This window comes from Pantherophis guttatus, chromosome 7 (genome assembly GCF_059756535.1).
Source record: "Pantherophis guttatus breed Tessera chromosome 7, ASM5975653v1, whole genome shotgun sequence".
NCBI classification, from domain to species: domain Eukaryota; kingdom Metazoa; phylum Chordata; class Lepidosauria; order Squamata; family Colubridae; genus Pantherophis; species Pantherophis guttatus.
Window position 1 is genome coordinate 84,963,352 of NC_142069.1, and position 14,466 is coordinate 84,977,817.

Consider the following 14,466-nt stretch of genomic DNA (forward strand, 5'->3'; position numbering starts at 1 on the left):
CATGTGCAGATGGCGTGCGCGACAAACTGGTGGTAAAAGAAAGTGAAACCCATCCATGGTGTATGTATGTGTGTGTGTGTGTATGTGAGTGCATGTGTTTGTATATACCCTGTTTCCCTGAAAATAAGACTCAACCGGAAAATAAGCCCTAGCATGATTTTTCAAGATGCTGGTAATATAAGCCCTACCCCCCAAAATAAGACCCAGTTAAGATTGTCAGCCAGATGGGTGCATTTAGTACCGTATTTCCCCCAAAATAAGACCTAACCAGAAAATAAGGCCTAATGCATCTTTTGGAGCAAAAATTAATATAAGACCCGGTCTTATTTTCGGGGAAACACGGTATTTGTGGAGAATCCAGACGCAAAGTAGAGTAAACTAAAGTTGTTCCCTACAAATTGCTTCAGTTGGCGTTCCTCCTTAAATAGGCTAAGGGAGTGGCCAATTAGCCCCAAGTCTTGCTCTTGAGGAGACCTCCTCCTGAGGAGCCACTTCTGCCTTTTGACTGCTCTGCGTGCCCGTGCATTGAGAAGAGGCTCCTCCTCTTCGTCCTCTTCACTTAAAGGAGCTTCTGGAGGTTCTGAAGGCCCTGGCTGAATCCCCGCCTCTGGCACCACATCTTCTCCAGCCTCCTCATTGTCTGACTCGAGTGCCAGCTGCACCGGCTGCTGGTGCAACACCACACCAGCCTCCTTGCTGTCAGAGTCAGCTACAATCCGCACAGACCGCTGACAGGCCACAACACATACATACATACACGCATACATACATACATATATATTACAACCTTTCTAAAAATACGAGTGTTGTGGCTCTGTTACCTGAGCCTATGTTATCGGCAGGAGAGGACTCCGAGAGTGAAGGAGAGGAGTTGGCAAGGCCTCCCTCTCCAGGACCCTCCTCTCTGGCAATGCCTTCGGTGTCCGCCGAAGGGCAAGAGATAGGGCCAGGGCCAAGCATGTCCACGCAGCCACAGATGGACAGTGATGAGGGTAATGAGTCTTGGCTGGATCCACGCCAGCGTCGCAGAGATAAGCGCGTGCAACAGAAGAAAAGGTGTGCCCGAGATTAGGCTCAGTCACTGAACCACACCCCACAGGATATAAAAAGGAGCGTGGTGGCCAGTCAAACCTTGTGACAAACAAAGCTGAAAGCTTCCATGCCATTCTGCATTGCCGGACCTTTGCTATAGACTTTGCTGGATTATCTCTGGACTTGATTGACTCCGTAATTATTGAGCTGTTTCTTTTGATGTACCAGAAGTGGGGAGAAGTTATCTCTCCTCTTTGTAAATAATAAACTCTTGGCAGGCAGCCACTAGGTTGTTGCCAAGTTCCATTATCATAAGGAAAAGGATTTTGCCGGCTGATTTGGTCTTTAACTCTTGAATGTCTGTTGGTGTGTGTGCGTATGGTTGGGGACAGAACAAACCCCCTGTTCAAGCAGGTGTCCCTATACCAGTGATGGTGAACAGCGCGCGGGAGATCAGAAGAGCGGCTGGCAATGGTGTGCTTGCCCACAGAGAGGACTCTGCATGCCCCCTCTGACACACCTGCCATAGGTTCGCCATCAGAGCCCTATACAATTTCAGACAAGTGGCTGTCCAGTCTCTTCTTAGAAACCTCCAGTGATGGAGCATCCACAACTTCTGAAGGCAAGCTCTTCCACTGGTTAGTTGTCTTCACTGTTAGGAAGTTTCTCCTTAATTCCAGGTTGCTTCTCTCCTTGGTTAATTTCCACCCATTGCTTCTTGTCCTGCCCTCAGGGGCTTTGGAGAATAGCTTGACTCCCTCTCCTTTGTGGCAGGCCCTGAGATATCGGAACACTGCTATCATCTCACCTGTAGTCCTTCTTTTCTCTAGACTAGCCATACCCAATTCCTGCAACTGCTCCTCATATGTTTTAATACCGTGTTTCCCTGAAAATAAGGCCCTGTCTTATATTTTTTTTGAACCCCGAAATAAGCGCTTGGCCTTATTTTCGGGGAGGCCTTATTATTTTGGGGCGCGTGGAGCAAGACGGGGCTCCTCTTGCCATCTTACCTGATTTCCAGCTCTGTCTCCCTAACCCTAACCAGAAGAAATGCCGGGGACGAGCTGCGCATACGTTTAAATATTTTCAGGGAGGGCTTATTTTCAGGGGGGGGGTGTTTATTCTAGAGCATGCGCTCAAAAGCCTGATTGGGCTTATTATCAGGGGATGTCTTATTTTAGGGGTAATCTCCAGGCCTTATCCACTGCCTGGTTCCAAACCAGAATTGAAAATGGCTTGAAACCAGTTCGACTTATAAACAGTTTGCAATTGGTTTTTTTTTTTTTAAATTACCAGTTGAGGTCACTCCTGTCCTACTGTACATTGTTTCTACATGTTTCTATCAAACGAGGAGTATTTGTTGCAAAGGAGTAACGACGCCGTCTTCTATAACTAGCATCATGACATCACATCTTTCACATTTACACATGGGGACAATCCTAGCTGCATTCAACAAAGCAGTTCCAGTTAACTTAGGAAGACAGATCAATTTGGAACAGTTGACTGATGATTTCTGAGCAGGAATTTGTCATAGAATGAATACTGGCGCTCTTTTCCTTCGTCTGCCGTTGCCCAGTACTTTTTTGCAACTGGTTTGTTTGCAATTTTTGCTGGATGTTCACATTTGTAAGGAATTGAGTACCCCAGGTGGTAGGTTTCATACTGGTGTTATAACTGGAGGAGAACTGGGACGGTCGTGCTGCACAGGAAATTGGATTTTAAAAGAAAAAGATTGCGTAGTCGCAGCTGCCAGCTGTCTAAGGGTGCGGTTAAAAACTTGTCATTTCAAAAGGGCAACGTGAAACGTGATCAGCTTTCGCTATGCAGTAAAATGGAATGGATAGATCACGGGTGTCAAACTTGGCGTGTCACGTCGCCGTCACGTGACGTTTTCTCCCTTTGCGGAGCTGGGGTGGATGTGGGCCTGCGCATGACGCATCCGGTCCGCGATCCGTGGGCCCTGGGATAGGTGATGCATTCTGTATGTTGTAAGAGGAGCAGTGGGCCGAACCTGGAAGGTGGAGTCAAAAGAGAGATCAGCCTAGAATCCCTACATAGCCACAAATAGAATAGAATAGAATTTTTTATTGGCCAAGTGTGATTGGACACACAAGGAATTTGTCTCTGGTGCATAAGCTCTCAGTGTACATAAAAAGACAAGAGACATTCGTCAAAAATCATAAGGTATCCCAGTGGTGAAATCCAAATTTTTTTACTACCGGTTCTGTGGGTGTGGTGTTGCTTGGTGGGCGTGGCAGGGGAAGGATACTGCAAAGTCTCCATTCCCTCCCCACTCCAGGGGAAGGATATTGCAAAATCTCCACTCCCACCCCACTCTGGGGCCAGCCAGAGGTGGTATTTGCCGGTTCTCCAAACTACTCAAAATTTCCACTACCGGTTCTCCGAACTGCTCAAACTTTCTGCTACCGGTTCTCCAAAACCTGTCAGAACCTGCTGGATTTCACCCCTGAGGTATCCAACTAGTTCAAGTAGTTCAACTCCCCCTTGAATTTTGTAGATACTTATCTAATTCCTAGCAGGCGCTAACCATTAGCTGAAAAGATTTCTATGCATAGGTTTTTAGCAATAAATCAGTATCATTGGACCTTCATGTACGGACACAATCTTTCACACCTTGAGTTGCGTAAAATGAAGATGGGAATATAAGTCTAGTAAATAAATTAAATGCCAAGTCCTCCTCCTCAAATTTTAATCATCTTTAACACTGCTCCTTTTAGATACTGTACTTATCACACTTTTTAAAACTTTATTAGTTCTTTGTTATCCACATCTCTGCAAAGCAGGTGTTACAGATGTTGAAAAATAATTCTCCCCTAAATCTCAGCCTCAACAAACAATGCTTCAACAAAACAGCAGTTTCACTCCCGCTGATATCCATGTCAAAAATGAGTTAAAGGCAATACAAGTAGTCCTGGAGTTACGACCACAGTTGAGCCCAGATTTTCTGTCACTGAGTGAGTTTTGCCCCATTTTATGACCTTTCTTGCCACCGTTGTCAAGTGAATCATTGCAGTTGTCAAGTTAGTAACATGGTTGTAAAGCGAATCTGGCTTCCCCGTTGACTTTGCTTGTCAGACGGTCGCAAAAAGGGACCACATGACCCTTGGACGCTGTAACCGTCATAAATACGAGTCAGTTGCCAGGCCATAGGGATGCTGCGACGGTTGTGTGAAAAATGGTCATAAGTCACCTTTTTTAGTGCTGTTGTAACTTCTAACAAGGGACGTGGTGGCTCAGTGGTTAAGACGCTGAGCTTGTCGATCGAAAGGTCGGCAGTTCAGCGGCTCGAATCCCTAGTGCCGCATAACGGGGTGAGCTCCCGTGACTTGTCCCAGCTTCTGCCAACCTAGCAGTTCGAAAGCATGTAAAAAATGCAAGTAGAAAAATAGGGACCATCTTTGGTGGGAAGGGAACAGTGTTCCGTGCGCCTTTGGCGTTGAGTCATGCCGGCCACATGACCATGGAGACGTCTTCGGACAGCGCTGGCTCTTTGGCTTTGAAATGGAGATGAGCACCGCCCCCTAGAGTCGGAAACAACTAGCATATATGTGCAAGGGGAACCTTTACCTTTAACTTCTAACATTCACTGAACGAATGGTTGTAAGTCGAGGACGACCTGTAGACCATGTTTAATAATGTTGAAGAGGAAATAACTCTTACCGAATACCCTCTCTCTCTTTCTTCCCATTTATTTGCTGATTTGAGGTGCGAAACTTCAAAGGCTTCTGGGAAAAGTTAAACGTGAACCTGGAATATGTGAAATATATTGAAACGCCTTTGCATTTCAGCCACAAAGTGCTGCAGAGGGAATGGTATAAACTGCTTTCCGATGAGGTAAGTGACTTCCTGCTTTTAATTTGTTGAGCGGGTAGATGCTATTCCAGATTCATTAAGCCAGGTACCCTGTTTTCCCCGAAAATAAGACCCACCTGGAAAATAACAGCAATAGCACTTAGACTTACATACCGCTTCACAGTGTTTTACAGTCCTCTCTAAGCAGTTTACAGAGTCAGCATATTGCCCTCAACGATCTTGGTCCTCATTTTACCCACCTTGAAAGGATGGAAGGCTGAGTCAACCTTGAACCTGGTGAGATTTGAACTGCCAAAACCGCTGGCAGCTGGTGATCAGCAGAAGTAGCCTGCAGTACTGCACTCTAACCACTGCGCCACCGGGGCTCATAAATAAATAAGAACCTAGCATGATTCTTTAGAATGCTCGTAATATAAGCCCTACCTTAAAAATAAGCCCCAGTTAAGATGGTCAGATGGACGCATTTTAGTACCGTATTTCCCTGAAAATAGGACCTACCTGGAAAATAAGCCCTAACGCATCTTTCAAAACAAAAATTAATATAAGACCCAGTCTTATTTTCAGGGAAACACGAGTACAACGGTTCACACGATCTTGTGGGTTTGAATAAACAAAAATTTACCTCAAATCACTGGGCTGGATCTCAGGAAGTCTATTGTTGCTCCAGTGCAAATCTTGCAATGCGCTGCAACGCACAAAAAATTTTCGGGAGTGAAATTGTAAATTTGAGAAATAACGTTACTTGACCCTTAGTTAAAGAGTAATACAGGTACTTACCACCACTTACAGCCGCAATTGAGCCCATAATTTCCATTGTTAAGTGAGACCTTTGCTCAGTGAATTTCACCCCATTTTACGACCTTTCCTGCTACCGCTGTTAAGTGAACCACTGCAATTGTTTAAGTGAGTAACCCAGTTGTTAAGGGAATCTGGCTTCCCATTGACTTAGTTTATCAGAAGGCCGTGCAAAGGTGATCACATGACCCCAGGACACTGCAACCGTCGTAAGTACCAGTCAGTTGCCAAGCATCTGAATTTTGATAATGTGGGAATGCTGCAGCGGTCGTAAGTGTGAAACCCGGTCATATAAGTCCCTTTTTTCTGTGCTGTTGTAACTTTGAACGCTCACTAAACAAATGTTTGCAAGTCAAGGGCTACCTGTCTATGGAGTGTAGTTTTTATTAAATATGGAGTGAATAAATTGACTATTTTGCGTAACCTTGTTCACAATTTCTTTCAGAAGTCGGCAGCGAGAACATCTTACCTCAAAAGTATATTTGAAAACACGAAAAAGTGAGTCCATCCTCTTCCTGGCATTCATTAAAGGAAAGATATTTGTTGTGACCTAGGCTTACTGACTCATTACAACACACAATTAGTCCTAAACAAACCTATTTTATTGTAATAGCTGAGAATTACGTTCATTCCCAGCTGAGTCCCAATTAGTTGCAAAACAAGTCCTTCGGAAGAAGTCCTTCGGGATAATCATCAACCTTTATCTTCTTTGACACCCTGCCAAAGGCTTTACTTGGCAAAGCCCCACGAAGTTCAGGAACAAACAAGAGATGCCGACTGGAAACAGAGTTAGCAACGTTGCTTTCCTGCAAAAGGCCCAAGTGCCTTTGTTTCTCTTTTAAGCCTTATGGGAAGGGTCAATCATCTCCTGGCCTTACTCCTGAGTCGTCCCTTTTGCTTTAGTTGCTCTTGCCTTCTGGCAGCTCTGCGCATGCATACTCTAGGAACAGGCTCCTCCTGTTCCTCTGCCTCTCTGCTGTCCGACTCTGGGGGCTCCGGAGTCCGTGCATCACTGCCAGATGGCCCTGTCCCCATCTCTGCCTCCGATGCAGAGCCCTCGTCCGGGCCTTCCCCAGACTCCAGGATTCGCCCATGTTCCACCCCAGCCTCCTCGCTGTCCGACTCTGCTGCCAGCTCCTCAGGCTGCTGGCAGACCACAACAATATTTGCCATTACAAAATCTAATGGCTTTAAATGGATCCGTTGTCCAGAGTTCTCAAAACTCCATTATGAAATGACATCCCCAAAGCACCACAATATTCTCTGGAAGGGATTCAGAAAATCTCATTCCTCAGCATCTTAAAAAGTCCATCGATCGGCTACATCAAGGGGCTGTCAGAGGACTTTCACATGCCTCTCCTGTTTTTTGAACTGATCTGTTTTCCATCCTCAGTTTCTACTTTCTCTACCAATCACTTCAACTGATTATTTGATTAGTGTTCGTGAACCTCAACGGATATTAGAGAAGTAGCAGTTTTGAATGGAGGCACGAGAAACTGCTTAGGGGAATTTGGAGCTGTTCTTGGCCTTGCAGGATTTAAAAAATGCTATTTTATATGCATATGGAACATGGGTCCGAAGGACTTATCCCGAATGTTTGTTTGCGTTGGGCAGAATATCCCGCGAAATTTAATTCAATATTTTGAGAGCAGCTTGGCTGATTTCCAAACATGGTTTGATTTGAGTTTTGATATTACCGTATTTTTCAGAGTATAAGACGCACTGGAGTATAAGACACACCTCAGTTTTTGGGGAGGAAAATAAGAAAAAAGCTGATTGGCAGGTGGATCGGCCCCCCGGAATACCCCCAATCAGCTGTTCCCAGAGGTGAATTTTAGCAACAGGTTCCTTGGTTGTGAGCTCTGTGCCTTGCTTTTTTTTTTTTTTTTTGCTTTTTTTTCTGCCTCTGAAACTTCTGAAACTCTGTTTCAGAAAAAACTTTTTTTTCCTGCCTCTGAAACAGAGCTTCAGAAAAAAAGCCTCTGAAGCTTTGTTTCTGAGGCTTTTTTTCTGAAGCTCTGTTTTGGAGGCTTTTTTTCTGAAGCTCTGTTTGGAGGCTTTTTTTCTGAAGCTTCTTTTCTGATGCTTTTTTCAGCCTCTGAAACCTCCGTTTGAGAAGCTGGGCGGGGCTACATTCGGAGTATAAGACGCACCCAGATTTTCACCCTCTTTTTTGGGGGAAAAAGGTATGTCTTATACTCCGAAAAATACGGTAAATGTTAAAAAGCAAATCATCTTCCTCTTCTTCCTCCTCCTCTTCCTCTTCCTCCTCCTCCTTCTCTTCCAAATGGTAGTAACTCACATAACCATATTCCTAGCCACATGCATGAAGAATATAGATAGCTGTTCCAGATACACTAGGCCTGATAATATCTTCCCCACTAATTCTTCCTGTCCTAGTTTCATTTGCATTGGGTTTTATTATCCAAACCAATAAGTACAGGTAGTCCTCGATCTAGGACCACAGTTCAACCCATAATTTATGTTATGCTAAGTGACGCATTGTTAAGAATTTTGCACATTTTACGACCTTTTTTTGCCACTGTTGTGTAGTGTGTCACTTCACAGTTGCTAAGTTAGGAACCCGGTTGTTAAGTGAATCTGGCTTCCCCCATTGACTTGGCTTGTCAGAAGGTCGCAAAAGGGATCACATGACCCCGGGACACTGCAACCGTCATAAATATGAGTCAGTTGCCAAGCATCTGAATTCTGATAAATGACCGTGGGGATGCCACAACAGTCCTAAGTTTGAAAAAAAGCTCATATGTCACTTTTTTCAGCGGTGTGGTAACTTTGAATGGTTATTAAATGAACTGTTGTAAGTCGAGGACTACCTGTATAGTTCTTGGGTGCATAGTGTTGTGGCCCGCCAGCAGATCTGGCAGCAGATTTGGACAGTGAGGAGGTTGGGGAGGAACATGGGCCAGTCCTGGAGTCTGGGGAAGGCTCAGACAAGGGCTCTGCGTCTGAGGCAGAGATGGGGCCAGGGCCGTCTGACAATTATCAGCTGCCTTCGGAGTCGGATATCAGTGAGGCAGACCAACAGCTGGAGCCTGTTCCCAGGGTGTGCATGCACAGAGTTGCCAGACGAAGGGAACAGCTGAAGAACAAGGGTCGACTTGGGAGTAAAGCCACAGGTGGACGATGAACAGCCCCTCCCAGAGGGAATAAAAGAGGAGCGAAAGGGGAGTGGAGTTTGCAGGAGACAATTAGTTCATTCCTGCATTCTTGCCTAGTATTGCGGCATCTGAAAGATATCGGCCTGGCCACTCTCCAAGCCTGATGAAGGTCGGTAATTGTGAACTATCTTGGAAGACTGTGGGAGAGGAAAGACTTTGCTGGAGAGGAATTCACTGTGAATTAAATCAAAGGGGTTTATCGGGACGAGGACTCAGCTTCGTTCTGCTGGGGAAGCCTAAGTCAGAACATGTTGGCTTTTTAAAGTCTTCCTCCACTGAAGCTGTTAAGAAACATTGCTTCTTTTCTTCTAGGGTACTTTCCAGTTTACATATGTGGGAAACAGGTGAGTTTTTTTGATCTCAAAAGGCTGTAAGTAGCATCATCCTTTATTATGGCAATGCTGAGGGCCGTTGCTTCACAGTCTCTGGAGGTCCATAGATTTCTTAACTCTCCTTTTCTCCAGAAATCTTTAAAGTATCTGGTTGCAGATATCTTCCCTCAGCATCATAGGATGAAGGAATCGTGTCCTTCTCCACACTGGTAGACGTTGTACAGCAGTGGCCAAAATTGTGGAAACCTTTGGGGAAAAGTGTATTTTTGAGGTTTGATGGCTAATAACACCACTTTTGGGGGGAGTTTCAAGATAATCCTATTCCACAGCTGGAATGGCCTGGGAATAGCCCAGACCTTCATCCAATTGAAAATCTAGGGAGCCGACGAAAGAAACTTGTTAATCAGAAGTGACCCAGCAATAAAATCCAATTAATAGAAGCCATCATTCAATCTTGGTTTCACGTGATAACAGCTGCAGCAGAGGTGGGTTTCAGCAGCTTCTGACCACTTCTGGGGAAACCGGTAGTGGAAATTTTGAGTAGTTCGGAGAACCGGTAGTAAAAATTCTGACTGGCCCTGCCCTTCTCTGCCTCCCAAGTCCCAGCTGATCGGGAGGGAATGGAGATTTTACAGCATCCTTCCCCTGCCACACCCACCAAGCCACGTCCACCAAGTCACGCCCACAGAACCGGTAGTAAAAAGAAAAATAGATACCCACCACTGAGCTGCAGAACTAAAAGACTTGGTTCACTCCATGGGAAGACGTTGTAAGGCCGTCATTCATGCTAAAGGTTACCCAACTAAGTATGAACTGACATGGGGATCATTTCTGTATATCTCGTTTTTCCTATGGTGATAATTTTTGTATATCTCGTTTTTTTCTACGTGTTTCACTTTTCTTCTTTATATTGTGACTGGTATTCTAATAGCAAATCCTCCGTAAAAGTTATTGCATTACATTCTTGATTAAATTATCTTTCCATTGATATATAATTTTATGGTACTATTCCAAAACACAGTGGTGTTATTAGCTAGTTTTAGAAAATACACTTTTCCCTAAAGATTTCCACATTTTGACCACTACTGTAGAGGAAGCAGGATTTAGGGGTTGAATGGGTGAAATTTGGGCCACATTATTTTGGGCAGAAGGAAGATACAGTCTTGGCTTCATTTAGTCCAAGAAGAACATGCTGAGGGTCATCTAATCCTTGGACTGATTAAATTCCTCCTTTCTATTGTGTTTTCCTACCTTGACCATAATGTGAATCCTACAGGATTAATAAAGTTGCTGATGAGTGTTGTTGAGGTAAGGCTCAACTCAAGATAAGTGTAAGACTAGATTATTGATAGGTCAATATTGGGAAAATGATGCTATGCCCACTGTTGAAGAATGGACTTTGAAGATGGCCAGTTTTGCAGAGATGGCGAAGATTTCAGCATATCTAAAAGATCGGACTCAAGAGACTTATGTATGGGAGTGGAAGAAGTGGATAGATTATGTACAGAATAAATATCAAACTAGGAAATATCAGATAGCTTTTAGCTGAATGTATTATATAGGGATAGAATAACTGGATGTTATTTACGAAGAAATGAATAGCACACGGGGTGGAATAGTTAGGGGTTAAAGTATTATAAAATGTGATTTTGATTTGGATTTCATCTTGAGGAAGTCATGGGGGGAGGGGAGGGTTAGGGAGGGTTTGGGGGGGGGGGAAACCGGGGGAAAAATGTATTTGTAAAACTTTTTAAATAAAAAAAAAAAGATAAGTGTAAGACTTCAGTGTAGGGAAAAGTAAAGTCTTACACTTAGGCAAGAACAACCAAAAGTACACATTGTCAGGGTTCCAACGGATGCCCTAATTAAATCATGAGCCTTGAGCCAAGCTTCAAAAGAAATCCAGTTATTTATTAGGAGCTTCATGTCGTTTCAAATGAAGCCAACTCTGACCCCACGTAATTTACGGCTCAGGCTTGACCCTGTTTTCCCCCCTCCTTCCAGGGTATGTCATCAGTCACATTCACCAACGGAGCAATTCCGCGGGTTGTAGAGATCACTCCCTTCAGGCCGCTATAGGTAACCCTGGGAGACAGCCTTGAGAGAGATATGTCTGGAATGTGCTTTTGTTTTTTGCCTGCTGTGCTGCTTCGCCGTTTTCCCATACCCCTTGCCTATTGCAACTCGAGAGCAGGCCAGGGATGCTTTGCGAGTTGACACACACAGATTGGAGAAACCAGGCTTAATGGCAGTAACTGTGAGAAAGATCTTGGAGACTTAGTGGACAACCAATTCAATACGAGCCAACAGTGTGCGGCAGCAGCCAAAAAAGCAATCCTAAATTGCATTACCAGAGAGATTCAATCAAAATCACGTGAGGTACTAATATCACTCTGTAAAGCCTTAGTAAGACCACACCTAGAGTACTGCATCCAGATTTGGTCACCACACTATATAAAAAGATGTTGAGACTCTAGATGACCTACAAGGTCCCTTCCAACTAAGTCCGTGCATTAACCTGTCTACTTCAACTAGTAAATTCGGTGAGGTGAAACACGGAATATGATAGTCGTTTTGCCTAAGGAAGTGAAGTCTTTTGCTCACTTAGATCTCTCTTCAGATAAGAGTAGATGTTCTTCTAAGGCAGCATCCCTTCTTTTCTTCTTCAGAGAGTTTGTACCATCTGTAACTTATAAATGTCAACTTCAAAAACAGGGAAAGGACATTCCACAAATTCTGTGACTTTGTTGTTCCTGACTTGTGGTGAGGGAAAAAAAAGTTCCTTGAATATGGCTGCTCCTTTTTTGGAATTTGTAGGACAGCAGCTGAACGTATCTTGATTAACCATATTGTTTTGTATACGCTTGTAGAGAAGCTGCTTCCTGTGGTTGCTGGTGGCATATATAGATAAACTGTGGCTTATTTACGGGTTTTGTAGATTGGAAGTGACTGTGGCACATGTTGTGAACATCAGGATACCGATTTTCAGGAAGTTATATGTTTATACATATTGCCTTATATGTTTATACATACGAGCGCAGCATATGAACAAATTCTTAGTTTCTTCCAAGTGCTGTTATAATTCATATAAGATCTACCACTTTGAGAAGTGGAAATAGATCAAAACTATAACATAATGTTTGGCTATAACACCAAAATCAGACACATTATATTATATTAACACAATGAAAAAAGGCAAAGATACGTTTATAAATATGCGTCTTGTGTGTGCACATGCCGGTATATCTTATGTGTATTTTTAATAGTTGTTTTTTTTAAAAGGATAGCAATAGCAATAGCACTTAGACTTATATACCGCTTCACAGTGCTTTACCGCTCTCTCTAAGCGGTTTACAGAGTCAGCCTATTGTCCCCCAACAATCTGGGTCCTCATTTTACCCACCTTGGAGGATGGAAGGTTAAGTCAACCTTGAGCCGGTCAGGATCGAACGAACTCCTGGCTGTAGGCAGAGTTTGCCTGCAATACTGCATACTGACTTCTGCGCCACCAGGAAGGAGAATGAGAAAGGGAAAGAGGGAGGGAGGGAGGGAAGGAAGGAAGGAAGGAAGGAAGGAAGGAAGGAAGGAAGGAAGGAAGGAAGGAAGGAAGGAAGGAATAGAATAGTACTTAGACTTATATACCGCTTCACAGTGCTTTACCGCTCTCTCTAAGCGGTTTACAGAGTCAGCCTATTGCCCCCAACAATCTGGGTCCTCATTTTACCGACCTTGGAAGGATGAAAGGCTAAGTCAACGTTGAGCCGGTCAAGATCGAACTCCTGGCTGTAGGCAGAGTTTGCCTGCAATACTGCATACTAACTTCTGCGCCACCAGGAAGGAGAATGAGAAAGGGAGGGAGGGAGGGAGGAAGGAAGGAAGGAAGGAAGAAAGGAATAGAATAGTACTTAGACTTATATACCGCTTCACAGTGCTTTACTGCTCTCAATAAGCGGTTTACAGAGTCAGCATATTGCCCCCAACAATCTGGGTCCTCATTTTACCGACCTCGGGAGGATGGAAAGCTGAGTCAACCTTGAACCGGTCAGAATCGAACCACTGGCGGTCGGCAGAATTAGCCTGCAATACCGCATTCTAACCACTGTGCCACCAGGGTGTTGTGTTTATTGTGCTTCAATCTGTTATTCGGTGGAAATATTTAAAACGAATTTCAGGTAGTCCTTGGGTTATGACGGCAATTTGGACCGGAACCGCCATCTCTAACTGACACGGTTGTAAAATACGACATCTCAGGACTGTGTTGCTCAGCGACAGCAACCCCAGTTGACATCCTTAAGCCAGGATTGTGCGGGTTGTTAAGTGAAGAGATCACACGACCCTGACTTTCCAATACCTGCCAGCTTCCACCTTGACTTTACCTGCGGAAAGCTGGCAGGTACCACAGTTTGTCGCAACGACATAACTGTGATCCGACCTGCCGAATCTCCATCATGTCCCCGAAGGGATGCTGCAATGGTCAGAACTCGGAGGACCTGTCGTAAATCCCCCGCGAGTGCTGTTGCAAGTTTTGAAGGGTCGCTGAACGAGCGGTCGTAACCTGAGAACCTTGTGTATGCATTGTTCATTTCCTTCTGCATCTCCCATTAAGATGGATGTCAATTGAAACCTGTTGTGAAATCTCTAATCTCTGTTGTTGCATTGCGGGTAATCAGAACATGTCGAAATGTTTGGAATGGCACTGAGAAGAAATTAAGCCCTGACTTCTGTTTGCAAAACAACATTGAAATGTAGCATATGTCCTCTAAACTGGCTGTTTGACTTTCTCTCTCCCCCTCCCCTCCCTCTCTCTCTCTCCCTCTCTCCCTCTTTCTCTTTCTCCCTCCTCTCCTTCTCTCCCACTTCCCCTTCTCCTCCCCTTCCCTCTTTTTCTCTCCTTCTCTCTCCCTCCCTCCTCCCTCTCCCCTCTCTCTCCCCTCCCTTTTCCCCTTTCTCTCTTTCCTTCCCTTCCCCTCCCCTTCCCTCCCTCTCTCTTTCTTGCTCTCCCTCCTTCTCTCCTACTTCCCCTCCCCTTTCCTCCCTCTCTCTCTTGCCCTTCCTTCCTTCCCTCCCACCTTCTCTCCTACTTCCCCTCCCCTTCCCTCCCTCCCTCTACCCTCCCTCTCTCCCTCTTTCTCTCTTTCCCTCCCTCCTTCTCTCCCACTTCCCCTCCCCTTCCCTCCCTCTCTCTCTCACACACCCTTCCTTCCTTCCCTCTCCCCTTCCTTCCCTCTCTCCCTCTTTCTCTCTCTTCCTCCCTCCTTCTCTCCCTCTCTCCCACTTCCCCCTTCCCTCCCTCT

General features: G+C 44.8%; 1 protein-coding gene across 3 annotated transcripts in view; it reads left to right on the forward strand.

Moving 5' to 3' along the window:
• The window catches only part of GSAP (gamma-secretase activating protein), a 77,826-nt gene that overhangs the window by 42,591 nt on the left and 20,769 nt on the right, over nt 1-14,466 (forward strand). For all 3 annotated transcript variants that reach the window (XM_087873327.1, XM_087873328.1, XM_087873329.1), the window contains 3 exons: nt 4,759-4,887; nt 6,107-6,159; nt 9,153-9,184. In XM_087873327.1, coding sequence (XP_087729453.1) covers nt 4,759-4,887; nt 6,107-6,159; nt 9,153-9,184 — 214 coding nt within the window. The remainder of the gene's footprint in view (nt 1-4,758; nt 4,888-6,106; nt 6,160-9,152; nt 9,185-14,466) is intronic.